General features: G+C 46.7%; 1 protein-coding gene across 1 annotated transcript; it reads left to right on the top strand.

The window, feature by feature from the left end:
* Positions 1 to 1,057: 1,057 nt before the first annotated feature.
* LOC104622000 (solute carrier family 22 member 2-like) lies at positions 1,058 to 12,700 on the top strand. The gene is made up of 11 exons (XM_010288649.1): positions 1,058 to 1,497; positions 3,748 to 3,851; positions 4,975 to 5,129; positions 7,425 to 7,593; positions 8,533 to 8,647; positions 8,749 to 8,855; positions 8,972 to 9,186; positions 9,618 to 9,726; positions 10,783 to 10,895; positions 11,972 to 12,071; positions 12,564 to 12,700. The coding sequence occupies exons 1-11, from the start codon at positions 1,081 to 1,083 to the stop codon at positions 12,628 to 12,630; spliced, it is 1,671 nt and encodes a 556-aa protein (XP_010286951.1). The 5' UTR covers positions 1,058 to 1,080; the 3' UTR covers positions 12,631 to 12,700.
* Positions 12,701 to 14,423: the final 1,723 nt, after the last annotated feature.

Here is a 14,423-nt window from a genome sequence, read left to right as displayed (position 1 = left end):
GCCCCGGCTCCGTGTGGAGCCCCTGCAGCCACGGAGCCCATCATCTGGTGTGGGGTGGTGCGGCGCCGGGCTTGGGGTTTATTTTTTGGAGCGTGTTGAGAGAAGGTCTGTAACCTTTTTTGCCTGGTTGCCTAAGCTGGGCAAGTCAGTTTCTAGACCATTTTTCACTTTTTTCCATCTTTAAAATGTTACCTCCACTCAGGCTTTTTTTTTCTGATGGAAACGGCTGTTGTCAGCAAAATGTGTTGGAGTAGCAAGCGTCTCTCCATTGACAGCATGAACTGTCATCAGAGCCTGATATAGCTGGGGTTTTTTTGGGGGTGCCCCACAATGAATTTTATCTTAGGCCTTACAGGTCTTCTACAGGAAGAAATAGTTGTTTTGGCCACAAGTATTTTATATTATGGCTTCCCAAAGCTATTCCCAGTGCGTAATTCTGTAGCGAGCGCTTTTTATCTTTTCTATCACTGCAAAAATACGGTCAGGTGAAAACTCTGTTCCCTTTTTCCTTGGACGTGGAGGCGTGCGGCGAGTGAGGGTGGCGGCAGAGGGGAGATGTACGTCGTGCCGGAGTCGCGCGGAAGTCCTTCCCTTACCGTTACGCGGCTCGACGCAGAGACGCTTGTGTTTCAGCGTGCTTACCTATTCTTTATAGAACCCGGCTGGTAAGCCTTGTTCGCATGTGGCGCCCGGCAACTGCCACACTACGCTTTTCGTTTGCTTGCACGTTGGTAGAATTTTCCATCTACACTTGCTCCTTAAAAATGCCTCTTCTTTGAGGAGCTGGTTTGGCTAGTAAAAGAGCCCAAAGTGCTGGGGCTGTTTGCAGCTTTTCTGGAGGAAAGGAGCATATGTGCTCTGATTAGGGGTTAAATGCAAATTCTCCCTGGGTGAATTAAGGTCTGATTTCAAATGAAACCTAAAAAATAAAGCTTGCAACATGTAGTTTAATAATTTATGGAGTTAGTCTTGACTTTTGGTCAAATGTCTTTGTGGCTTAAATAGCTTTGCTGCCAACTAAATGTATCAGTGCTGCAGAGAAGACCTAGATGAGGTTTTTGGGGTGGTTTTGATACCAAAATGACAACCCTAGATGACATTTTGGAGAACGTTGGAGAATTTGACAGGTTTCAGAAGCAAATCTTCTTTGTCCTGTGCTTGCTTTCTGCTGCTTTCACCCCGGTGTATGTGGGTGTCGTCTTCTTTGGGTTCACCCCCGAGCATCGCTGCTTCAGTCCCGGGGTGGCTGAGCTGAGCCAGCGCTGTGGCTGGAGCGTGGGGGAGCAGCTGAATCACACAGTTCCCGAGTGGGGTGGCCATGGCCATGGGGCCAGTTTCAGCAGCCGCTGCAGGAGGTACGAGGTGGACTGGAACACGACGGGCGTCAGCTGCACCGACCCCCTTGGCAGCCTCGTGGGCAACCAGAGCACCATCCCCCTCGGTCCCTGCCGGGACGGCTGGGTCTACGACTCCCCGGGAACCTCTCTCGTGACTGAGGTAAAAATAAATAACCCCCTTCCCTTGCCCCCTCAGTTACAGGCGAGCGAGGGACGTGGGAGAGGGCTGGTGTAGCTTAGGCTGTGTTAAAACGACGCCTGCTTACCTGGACGAGGGGATCCTCTTGCAGCGAACTTGTGCCGGGCGTTTTGCAGGTTGTCTTCCCTCTGTCCTGGCTGTGAAGCATTGCCTTGGCTGCTCAGGGGGCTTATATCTCCAGCTGGGGAGCAAAGCCCATTTCAGCAAATAAATCCCTAGGTAGATAAAGTCCAGTTCTGAATGAAACTCCTGTCACATGAGAGGTCCGATTGGTGGACGTGTGTAAACAGCGGCTGGGAGGCATCAGCGGCGCGCAGCGCTGCAAACACCACCAGCAGATCCCCGAGCGGGCGCGCTGCACGGACCTCCCCATCTTCCCGGGATCCCTGCCCAGATGTGAAGGTCTTGATTTCTTTTCTTTTCCTTTCTTTTCCTTTTTTTTTTTTTCTTTAAATTTGTTTCAAATACGTTTGAATGACTATGGGTGAGGGAAAAGGTAATCACTTCCTATAGTTAAACAGTTTAATTCAGGAATAAATTGCAGGAAATCTGATGGCTGTTTTGTGTTCTCAGAAGATGTGTGAATAAACTGAAAACGGTATTTAAGCTGCTTGGGGTACTTGAGGGTTTTAGGTGCTTTAACTTTAAAAACAAACCAATATCTGGGATGACAAACTTGATTTTGTCATAGAGAGTTCCTCTAAATTTTTACAGGTGATGGAAGTCAGGATTCTTTCCCCCCTACCTAACACAAACACAGGAGCAGGTAAATTCTGTGCTCTAGCAACTTCAGCGTTTGTGGTTTTGTAAGAGGTTGGAGCTAGATTTTAGGTGGTGTACTGTGAGCGTACTTCTTTCAGCAAAGCATGGACTGTGTGACGTTCAAGTGAGGAAGTGAGACACCCCAAATGGAGGGTGACCCAGGATTTCTACAAAGCAGCAGCGCAGCAGGCACATCTTGCTGCAAAAGGCTCGAGCAGATGCCGTGGCCCAGATGCCCCCACCATTATCTCTTCAGATCGTGGGAAGCTGAAAACTTGCAGTCTGTGTGGATTCATGCGGTCACGCTTTCACATCGGTCATCTTCCCTTGTCTTCCGAAGGCGGTGCGAGGCCAGACCCATGGGCTGCTTCCTTCCCAGGGTAACCAGAAACGTCACACGCGCCTCTGTGCACTTTGGCAATGCGTTTTGCTTCTGGATGTGAAGCACCTTTGCTTCCGTGAAGGCTCTCGGGCTCTGTTTTGTTGTCCCTGGCTCTGGCAGCTAAGCAAGGGAAAGAATAGTGTGGAGTAAAGCACGTTACTTTTCTCAAAGGAAAAATTTACGCGTGGAAGAATATCCTCACGGGAAGCCCGACAGAGCATCAGGAGGAGTATCTGGTTTTATGTTGATTAAAGATGCATAGCTTTAAATAAACCCATCCACCAGTAGGATGGGAAGGGATTCTCAGTCATGCTAGGACAGCTTTTTTGAAATAACTTATTCTCCAATAGCTTTTACATATTTCTACTTAAGTAAGAGAAGAGAACTAAGGGCAGATGGCAAATATATGTGCACACCCATGTGGCCCTGGACACAAAATACCTGGTCTCCAGACATGTTAGGCTGTAGGACTATTTAGTTGAGCAAAAGGCCAGAGCAGAAAGAAGATTCTGCAGCCACAGGCGCAGATGCAGATACCTCTTCCCACCCTCCTTTCAGGAGCTGGTGTTCCACGGGAATTGGGATGAGGCAGAATTCTGTGAGCATCTAGGATACCTTTAGTGAAGGCATCACCCTTAGTCCTGAGGTGTCTGCAGGGACTACTGTGGCATGTGAGGGTGTGCAACAACCAGAACTGCTTAGAAATGCTCCCCATCAGCCACAAAAAAAGCTGTTTGTAAAGCCCAGGGTGATCAGCATGTCCATGCTGATTTGATCAACAAGGCCTAACACAAACTAGGGTTCTAATCTGGACAAGTAATAACTCAGTTATGTTCTTTCTAGTAATAAGAGATGAGACATGAATGGGAAATAGCCAGGAACCTGCTCAAGGGCGTGATCCCGTTTTTAATGTTGGACCCTTAATTAAGTCAGTAGGGTTTCTGGGTGCTGATAAAACAATCTTTGACCTAGAAACAAATTTAAATCTTTAACTGAGGCAAAGGAAACTTGTGGATGTGAGCCAGCCCCTCTTTTCACTCTGCTTCTAACTGTGTTTGCTCCTTTAGTTTAACCTGGTGTGTGAGGACTCCTGGAAGCTGGACCTCTTTCAGTCTTCTGTGAATGCTGGGTTTTTTATTGGCTCCATAAACATTGGCTACATAGCAGACAGGTATGTGTGGGCTGACAGTAAAACCCTCTGACCTCCCTTATCCGTGTTCAGCAGCTAACCTTAGATAAAGACAGGGAAAGGTTGTGCAACTGCTATCATCTCTGCTCTTCTCAAAATAAGGTCAACCACCTGGACATGCAGTCACGGCATGAGGAGCAAGTACTCTGTCTCTTAGGTCACACCTGGTGGCTTGCACAAATCTTCTGCTCAGCGAGTCCTGCAGAGCCCACAAAGCTCTTTTAGGACCGTACACCCCAGACTCCCTACCGTGCTGCACCAGAGCCCTGGGGCGTTAGCCCAAGCCAGGAAACGCTGGTTTGGAGCCCCAACTTGAGTTGTCACACTCTGTGTTGCTGCAGCTTCGAAACGTCTTGCTTCCTTTGGAGAAACTTTGGAAGAGTAGATGCAGAGGTGGCCAGCTAGGTACAGCAGCAGTCACTGTGAAAAAGCAGAAATCCTTCTGTCCCGGCATCTATAGCTCCCTGGTCAGAGCCAGCAGAGACACCTGCCCCAGCCCAGGCAGCTGGGTTAAAAGGGAACAAATGTCAGTATTTGAAGGCCCTTTTTCCCCTTGTTCCCCTCCTGCCCAGGACTGTTAGTACAGCAGGCTCTGAGTTGCTCCAGCTGTGAAATGCAGCCCACTCACAACAAGAGCCGTACAAATTAGATTTTTGGAGATCAAGATTGTGGTATATAAATCTGGTGCACACAGACATTTCAGAAACACAATATTAACCCATACTTATGTTTCACCCCCATCATAAAAAAACAGATTACTCAGCTGCCCGTTCTGAAATTTAAGGATAACAGTCACGGTCCAAATACATGTAAATACAGGACTATTGTTCTTTAACTTGGGAAACTTTTCTTTTTCCTGAAAGCCTTTGTGGAATTGCAGAGCAATTGGCACAGTAATTTAGAAAAAATAGGATAGAAAAGGAGATAAGTGAGTAATGGGCTAAGAATAAAAATCAGTATGTACCTATCCCTTGTACAGCAAAGTTGGATTTGTTGGTGTTTCGGTTTTTTTCCTCTCCAAAGATACACAAAGTCCTTACTAATTTAAAATGCCGTTGTTTTCATGACTAGTGTTTTGCTTTACACGTATTATCTTCCAATCCAGGTTTGGCCGTAAATTTTGCATCTTAAATACAATTCTTGCAAATGTTGTCTGCGGAATCCTTCTGGTCTTTCTGCCCACCTACCTGTGGATAGTCATCCTCCGGTTCTTGCAAGGGCTGGTCAGCAAGGGCTGCTGGACCGCAGGCTACATCCTGGGTGAGTTCAGACCTTTTTCCAGGAGCAAGACTGGCTGCAGAAGATGAAGAAAAAGCCCAACCAAAAATCCCTGGACAAAAGCCGCTTAAAAAATGCCGCCCATGGTGTTTTATCGCGGAGTTTTCTCCCTCTTTGACTTCTCAGGATTTTTTCAAGCGCTGTCGTTAGGGAGAAGCAACAGTAGCCTTCAAAGCTCAAGCAAGCAGTGGTATATCAGGACTGTTAAGACAGCCTTTCCCCTCTGTTGCAGCTCCCCTTTTGCAGATCTGGGCCCCCACGCTCCTCTCCCTCCCTCGGGCATCTGCTGGGGAAGGCGACGGTCCCAGGGCAGACCGCCGCCGCGGACAGGCTGATGACGGAGGAGGCCATTAAAGAAGCAGGCAGAGGGTGTGGAAAGTTGGAGGCATTTTTATGACACAAAGAGCATTAAAAGGCAAATGGAGCCTTTACAGCCCCAAAATAACCGAAGAACAGCACGTACTTGCTGAGAAAGAGACAAGCTGTTTGGGTGTCTGTGCATTTGTCTGAGCAGAGGCCAACCTGGGGAACGGCAAAGCAACGCGAGGAGCCAGGCTGTGCCGGTGCCGCTCCAGCTTGCGCCGGCCGTGCCTGGTGGTGAAGCACGGCTGCATGGCAGCAGGGTTGGGGCTGCTTTCTGGTGCTTGGTAGAGCTGCCTGGGACTTCTGGAGTTCAGAAGTGTTCAAGAAACGTGTGGATGTGGCACTTCAGGACATGGTTTAGGGGACATGGTGGCGCTGGATTAATGGTTGGACTTGATGATCTTGAAGGTCCTTTCCAACCTAGTGATTCTGTGATTCTCTGACTTCTTGGTGTGGAGTTTGGGCTCTTGTCAAAAATACCCAACGCCAAGCAATCACCAAAACAGCAAATTAAATATTTTGAGTGCTGCCCAATAGAGCCTTATCTGGATTAGGATGTCAGGTGGCTCTGTTGAATAGCTCTGAGTGATCTAGTTCATTGTGATAGTGGAAAAAATGTAAATATCAACACTCTAGATGTCTATTAAGTCTTTTAGCAGGGACATCTTGCTAATGCAGTTATCCGGATGTCTGATATAAATAAAAAAAACCCCCATGTAGCCCACGGTCCAGACCGTCTTCTGCCAAGACATGATTGTTCCTTCTTGTGCACATTATAGATGTTTGCTTGGCCTTTTAAATCTTTTCCTAGCACAAATGAAATCTTTATCACTTCTTCTGGGGAACTTTATGCCATTTGAGAGCATAAGATCCCTATCAGGACAATGACTTGCCCTATCCTGGTATTTGCCAGCAGTTACACCTTGCTACTTCTGGATTCTCCTTGAAATGCTCTCATGAGAGAGAAATCACCCAGAATCTGCCCCAAAGCCCCTTTAAACTTGCTTCCTCTCCCTAAGGGTGACCAATACCGAATGTCCAGGGAAAGGTACAAGGACCCTGGGTCCTTGTGACAACAAGGACAACCTTGTTGTCATACCCTCCTGGAACACTTGTCTACTCTTCAGCTGCTTTTGGCTCAGTCCTACTGAGCCCAAGGAGATGTCTTTGTGTCAGTGCATGATTTGGCCAAGCAGGGGTAGTTAATCCGCAGCTCCAAAACACAGCACTTCCTTCAGTTGCTAAAGAACTGCTTTCTGTTCTTTTTCTAATTTGTTTGCGTTCTTGAAATCACACAACTGGATGCAAAATTTTGCATGTGCTTGCGCCTGCCTGCTGGAATAGTTACTTTTAGGTCTGTATCAACAAGACCTGTGGGTCTATCCTGTGATGTGCAGTTGCAAAGTGCAGGATGAGTCAGGAAGCTGTATGCCGTCCTGTGGTGCAAGCATTTCTTACATACTTGGAGTGAGATGCAGGCTGAAAGCCTGCACTTAGAAAACAAAATATGATGTTTTGTTATTGGGTTGGAGACATTATGTAGGTTGGTGTTAGATTTTACCACAAAAATCCATCTGTGCACTTTGAGGAATGTGTGATTTTGAAATCAGAGATTTCCGTGACAGAGGACAGTACTGGACGCCTTAGGCCAGTGTAAGAGCAGGAGCAGTGTTTTCTTCTCTGCTGAGAGTTTGGGTGAAAAAGCAAACCTTTGGGAGAAAAGCAAACCTTCCTCTGCCAGCACCAGGGATTTTTGCCTGAAGGCTTTATGCCAGGAAGCCCAGGATTACCAAGATGGTTTCTTCAGGGTGTTAACACAGCACTGGTCTTCCAGTGTCCCCACAGAGCACGTTACTGGTGTGCTGAGCAGTCATGGCTGAGCTGTCATTCACCCGCCTCTGTGCGTGTTTGCAGTGACGGAAGTCGTCGGTCCGAAGTACCGGAGGACGGTGGGCATCCTCTACCAGACGGCCTTCTCCGTTGGGCTCCTGGTCTTTGATGCCATCGCTTACGCCATCCCTCACTGGCGGTGGCTGCAGCTCACCGTCACCCTGCCGAGCTGCTTCTTCCTGTTCTACTACTGGTAAATGGGCTTTCGTTGTACCCCTGCCCCCCTCTGCCCCCGAAACCCAGCTTCTTGTGTCTGCTAGGTCTTGATACTGAGGGAGACTTTGGTTGTGTGTGCCTCTTAGTGCAAAGAGGCGGTACACAACAAAAAGGACAGGGAAATAGGACCCCCCAGCAGCTGAGACTTCATTGCATCTCAGCTTTGAAACACTGGAGGAGAGCGGTTTAATAACATATATTATCTTCATTAAGAATTTCATAAAGGAAAAGAAATGCCTTGACATAATTTAGTGTTTTCCAAGACTGAAAAGATGGTGATTGAGAGATCGTCGAATGCTAACATAACTGTAACAGGTTGTTTACATGTTCTTTTAAGGAAAAAACGTTGCAGCTTTTTGTGGTCCAACCAAGAAGGCATGTGGGTTCACCTTTGTTTTGGATTCTCTCCTCTCTTTTTGATTGGTATTTTTCAGTTTGAGTGCTTTGATTTGAGAATGGGTATGGAGGAATTACTGTCTGGATGAGTCAAGAGGTTAGGAATAGTAGAAAGAGATTTGTTGTCTGTCTTTTTCCATACTTGTGACTTGGTAAGCCAGTTCTAGCCTGTTTACTTCTTCTTAACCTGTGATGGCACAACTGCCAGTTTGTGGTGAACAGGCTGAATAAAATGATAGCACTACTCTCACCGAAAGCCCTTCCCTGATTTATCTTTAGCAAACTCGCCTCTCACTAAAGCCACTACCCACAACTGCTCCTCTTCCCTTTTCAGCAATGGAATATACTACTTTTTGGGGCAAGGGGAGAAACACATAAAAAGACCCAAACAAACAAAAAACAAAGGAAAAAACCCACCTGCCTCTATTCAACCAAAGCCTTCTCTCCACAGTTTCCAAACATGGGAGTGCTGTGTGTGCTTTATGTTTTGGTATATAATAGCATTCCACTCGCATTGTAGGTGCCTCCCAGAGTCTCCCAGGTGGCTGATCTCTCAAGGAAAAAATGACAAAGCTATGAAAATTGTCAGTGACATGGCTAAAAAAAATCGGAAAAAGATGCCTTCCCATTTTGAGGTGAGTTTAGGGTTTGCTTATGCACGTAAGCATCATGATAGTCCCTTCCATCAGTTCGTCCCAGCAGAAGCTTACTGTACTTTGTACTGGCTCTTCTGCAGGATATTAAATTTGAGGAGGAAGATTGTGAAAAGCAGCGTCCTTCATTCATTGACCTTGTAAGGACACCACAGATGAGAAAAAACACATTCATTTTGATGTACAACTGGTAAGAAGACAATGTTGGAGAGCTGTTTTTGAAGCTGTGGTTATGAAGGCTCCAGCAGGACGCAGACCTTGGTCCTCCGACTGACTAATGAAGCCAGGATGCTCTTCTCTGTCTAGGTTTACGAGCTCCGTCCTCTACCAGGGTCTCATCATGCACATGGGAGTAGCCGCTGGGAACATGTATCTGGATTTCCTCTATTCTGCGCTTGTTGAGTTCCCAGCCGCCTTCATCATCATCGTCACCATCGACCGCGTCGGGCGACGCTACCCCTGGGCTGCAGCGAACCTGGTGGCTGGGGCCGCCTGCCTTGTCACAGCCCTGATCCCGGAGGGTGAGTCGCCTGCGTGGGGCCATAGGGTGGCTTCCCAGCCTGGCATTGCCCCCGGGAGCAGCGCCCACCTCTCCTTCCCTCTCCCAGCCCCGCAGGTCCGCAAACCCCCGCCCGCCGCCGGGCGCTGCCTCCCTGGCTTCTCGTAGCGCTCCTGGTGCTGCAGAAGCGAAATGAGGTTTATTTCTAGCACTGCTAATGGTCAATCTCAAAGCACCTGGGCCCCCCGTGCTGCTGTGGCAGGGTCCCCGCGCCACAGCTCGTGCGGGGCTGGCTGTTCCCCTTCCCTCGTTCACAGAGGTGAAACAAGGCCCCTTAAAAGCATCAGGTGATACGGGACCAGAGCTCCCCCCTACAATAGCACTGGTCTATTAACTGACTCCCGCTAAACCGCTGGGATACTTTTCAACGTGTCGAACGCATTTTCTCTGCAGACATACATTGGCTAAAAGTGATGGCTGCTTGCATCGGGAGGATGGGAATCACAACGGCTTTTGAAATGGTTTGCTTTGTAAACACAGAACTGTATCCAACATACATCAGGTAGGTGCATCCCCCTCCCCGTCAGCATTTGTCCTGGAAACAAATAGTTGAGGCCGATGTCTATGTTCCGTTTTTTGCTAAACTAAGTTATCCTCAGATGCTTCAGAACTACACAGGTACTGCTGAATGTAAAGTAGGCAAAGCATAGTTAAAATGCTTTAAAAAGTAGATCCATGGAGACAACAAATGTGCTTTAAGGTAGATGAAAACTCCTGTGACTGAAATAAAGGGAAAACTGGAGACAACCAGGGTGGCTGAGGACTCTGAAGTCCCTTGGAAATCGCTTGGATTTGTATCTTGTTTGAAGTTAATTGGACCTGTCCAGAGCGGAGTCTGCTATGGAGGATGTGTGTTAACTCAAGCCCTTCACCTGAGGATAGATGTTTTCCCTATTTGTAAGCAGGCAGCATGGTGAATGGCTCAGAAGTAGATAAGTGCACTGCAGAAACCTGAAGCGCGGGAGTTAATTCTTCTTCGGAATTTCCTCTTTCTATGCAGTGACTGCAGGCTGTTGCCTGCAGAGAAGACGTCTGCACTGACCAGATGGATCTTACTCGTCCTTTCTTCATTGGAGAGACACTGATTATGTGAAGCTACACAACATATGAAATAACAAGACTCCATTAATGTCATTCCTCTGTCCATAATGAATACACTGGAGTTTTAAATTTTACTAATTGTGTATAGCAAACAGAAGGATCGTTTGCCACCCCTTGCACTAGGTCACCGAAGATGTACTGCAGCTCATGTACAGAGTGTCCAGAAACTCCCCTCAGATGCTTTGGGCCTGATTCTCTTCTATCTTTAACCCTGGGAGTTTGCTTACACATGTGAAAATACAGATATACTCTCCTGTTCCTATTTGCTAAGCTTTTTATTCTTGCAATACTTAGGTCTAAATAACTACTGGATGTGCCCACCAATGGAAAACTAGGTCTTTGCAAACTATTTTGGCATTTTGTGGTCTGCAGCTCTGTGCAAGGGTCAGAACTGTGATCCGTGCCCTTCCATCCACAATACTGTGATGCTAACGTGATCGCTTTGCTGTTGAACCAGGAACCTCGGGGTGATGGTCTGCTCCTCGTTGTGCGATGTTGGTGGAGTCATCGTCCCATTCATTGTCTACAGACTGGTGGAAGTCTGGCACGATCTGCCGCTGATAGTCTTCAGTAAGTGCCACCTTATCTCCTTGCCGGCTGCTCCTGGGGTGCAGCAGCAGGCCCCAAGTTTCATAGGGAGGGAAAAGCAGCTAAGGCTATTGCCCCAAATTCAGCAGAAGCCCTTTCCTATCTATAAAAGCCATAGCCTTCAGTTTATAACAACCTGGAGCTTGTTTAAACATTGATGTCTCCTTTGCACTTATTATTGTTCCTTGCATTTTAAAGGAAGCTAGAGGTGAATACAGGTTCCACAGACGGCAACGAGCTGAGAAACGTTCTAATATTTTGATGAGATTAGTATTTTGATGAATTCAAATCTGATAAATTAGTGCTCTTCTGTGAGGTATATTGTCTCAGTCCTGGAGCCCAAACCTAGAATTTCACATAATTGCCTATTTAATAACGTGGCTGTTACACTTCAGCTTTTCTGACAGTCTGTTAACTGTCTGTTCTCCAGCTATTTGGAAAGAGGTTGGTAAATAAATGCAAGAGGAGTGTTTGCAGACTAGTGAGTTGAACTCTCAGGTCAAGGTCTGCAAAACTTTTCTGAATCTTTGGATCAGCACACTATTTATAGAAAAATGTCTTGAATGGCAATATGCAGTTTTTAACAGACAGCACGTTTAGGAGGGTGCTTCGTAGATTTAAAACACCAAGCATGTACAAAGTGGGCAAAAGAAACGACCAGTGGAGAAGTTAATCACGTTGTGTAGGAGAGAACACATTGTGTATATATTTTCTAAATCTTGTTACGTAAATAGCAGAAAAATTGGATCAGTGTCCTGGCATACACTCAGACTAGAAAGGGTTCTTCCCTCTTTGCAGTTGCCTGTCCAGCCTGAGATGCCATAGTTCAGTGCATTAACTCGCAACTGAACTCGGCTCGTTGCTGTCTCCAAGCGGCTGCCACACCCTCGAGAGGCGGTATGCCAGTTTTGCATGTAGAGCCTTGACGTGCACGTCTTGTATGAAGAACAAAATAAGATGCCATTTATGAGTCCTTTGTGCCAGGGAGAAGAAAGTGGTGTATATGCTGGAAACTGGTATGTGCTAACAAGCTCTTTGTGCATCTGTTTGATTTGAAGCTGTTCTTGGTTTGATTGCGGGCGGATTGGTGTTGCTTCTGCCTGAAACTAAAGGAAGAGTTTTGCCTGAGACTGTTGAAGATGTTGAAAACTTTCACAGGTGAGTCAGGAAGATGAACTCTTAGCAGCTTTCACTTGAAATTGTTCAAAATCCCTGCTCAGAGCTCCTTGGCGAAGCTCCGATGCTTCCAAGAAGTTGCTAGTTCATTCCCAGACTAGCTGGAGAGATTTTCTTTTTACTGCTTGTCTACCTAGGCATGTGAAAACAAGCAGCATAGGCCTTTACTGGCCTGTGAATAGCTGCACCGCTCTCTCAAACCTGCTGCAACACTATTATAAATGTTATTTGTGCTTAAAAAAAAAAAAAGTAACTGGTCTTGTGAAACAGAAAAAGGGCATTCTTGATAGCAGCTATTCATACTGTGAGTGAAGCACCAATATCTACTGAGGAGCCAGAGCAAATCTAGCGGTTTTGAGGATTAGCTGCTCCTTTTCTCTGGGAAAGAGACGGGGCAAGTGAAGAACTTGAAGTTAGGTGCTCACTGAACAGCTTCATTCCTGGTTTGCTGCTCATGTCTTGTTATTCTCGCAGGCAAAGTACTCCAAAGGCCAAAAAGATCTATCTCCATGTCCAAACGTCAGAAGTAGCACATAACTGAAGAAGGCATAACTCTTTCTGGGTTGTCTGCTTTAAAGCACTAGTGTGGAAAGGCAAATTGGAATAAATACTCTCTCCTGTCTTGCTTCTTTTTGTCTCTCAATCCTTTATTTACAATGTTTGAGGGTTTCTGATGGGATTGTCCCTATTACTGCATAGCTGCTTCCCTCCCTGTACACTATAATATAAATATGTTTCAGAGCTGGGAACTTTTCATACCAGCTATGGGACCTCAACACGGGGACAGATCTCAATTTGGGGATGGTGGGGTCCATCCCAACAAAAGCTTACAAGCCTCCGTGAAGTCTTTGTTTTGCCTTATGAAGGGGTAACATAATATAACAGAGATTTACTTCTGTTATGGAGGCAAGATGACTACAAAGCTTATACAGTCTTGGTACAACTTGCAACAGATTTGCACAGATTATTTTTTTTTCTAGCCCTTAGTGTTATGGTGTTTATGTGAAACCAGGTGCCTGTACAGTAGCTCTCTTGGGGGATTTTATTAGCTATCCTCAAACTCACAAAGATGGGCATGTGGCAACTCCAGATCATGAAAAGGTGTGCATGGGAGAAAGACTCATAGTCCTTTCATAAAGCCTTGCTCATTTTTCAATGTGTAACTTTTCCTGTCTGAATATCATCTTCATAGTGGATAATCTATACTGTTTTTTTTGGTATGAAGCTGATTTCCTAAGCTTCCATAGGATTATAACTGTGTGCATGCACAGACATGCAGAATTTTATTAAAAATATTATGTTGACACTCCAGTCAGGGTGGGAAAAGTATTACAGCTGCCATGGGTCTGAGATCTCACCAGAGTCCTGCTCAGCTGGAGGCTTAGTATGGGGCTGAGGCCAGGACAGAGCTGTATCTCTACAGAAGTATTCAAAAAATGTGTAGATGTGGCACTTGGGGACATGGTTTAGTGGGCATGGTGGTGTTGGATTGATGGTTGGACTTGATGGTCTTAAAGATCTTTTCCAACCTTAATGATTCTGTGTTTGGAGCGGGCAGCCCTGCAGGGGCATCGCTTTGGAGTGAGCTGGGCTCAGGCTTAAGGACCTGCAGGACTCTGATCTGGGATTTGGCTTCAGGGAGCGCTCTTCAGGGAGCACTGGGGCAACACTGGGTCTGCCAAGAAATATCCAGCACCTTTCACAGTTTTCCTGGTCTTTCCCACTTAGCAACTGTGAGAGCCTTGAGGTTGCAGAGGAAGAGGCACAATGGTACTGCGGCTCCCCATCACCGTTGCTGTCTTGTTGGTCCCCAGCCCTGTGGGGAAACACTGGTTTTCAACAAGGATGCTGTATGCAGGGCACAAGATACTGCTGCCATGCAATGAGAGAGCTTCCAGCTGAGTGAAGTGTTGCTGGACTCTCGCAGGCAGCGTGCTATTCCCCCGGGATTGCTTCCCGGTGTGGCAGTACGGTGACCTTGCCCTTGCTTTCAACTGGCATGAGTTAATGTTCAGTCTTGCTTGTGAGGGCCTCAAAGGCAGGGAAGCATGTCCAGCAAAGCAGGTTGCTCTGAGGAGGTGAGGACAAATCTGGAGTGACATGGCTTTGACATGGCTTTGGCCCAGGCAGTTGCAAAATACTTGCTTTAGGGTCAGAGAGGAACAATCTGGTCCTGAGATGGGCAAAAGGGACAGCGGAAATGTATGTCCTGTGGAGCGGGTGTCCTGTTGTGATTGCAGAGATGTCTCTGTTCCGCAACAAAAGAAATCTGGCAGAACAGCTCTCTTTATTATAGTTCATTGATTCAAAATCTGTTGAAAACTCCATGCAGAA

Source organism: Phaethon lepturus, unplaced genomic scaffold (genome assembly GCF_000687285.1).
Source record: "Phaethon lepturus isolate BGI_N335 unplaced genomic scaffold, ASM68728v1 scaffold17796, whole genome shotgun sequence".
NCBI classification, from domain to species: Eukaryota; Metazoa; Chordata; class Aves; order Phaethontiformes; family Phaethontidae; genus Phaethon; species Phaethon lepturus.
Note: the sequence above shows the minus strand (reverse complement) of the source record. Positions and strands in the feature narration are given on the sequence as shown.

Coding starts and splice junctions, on each gene's coding strand:
- LOC104622000 (XM_010288649.1), top strand. CDS start 1,081: ATGACAACCCTAGATGACATTTTGGAGAACGTTGGAGAATTTGACAGG. Junction 7,594..8,532: donor TTCTTCCTGTTCTACTACTG/GTAAATGGGCTT, acceptor CTCGCATTGTAG/GTGCCTCCCAGAGTCTCCCA. Junction 12,072..12,563: donor GATGTTGAAAACTTTCACAG/GTGAGTCAGGAA, acceptor TTATTCTCGCAG/GCAAAGTACTCCAAAGGCCA.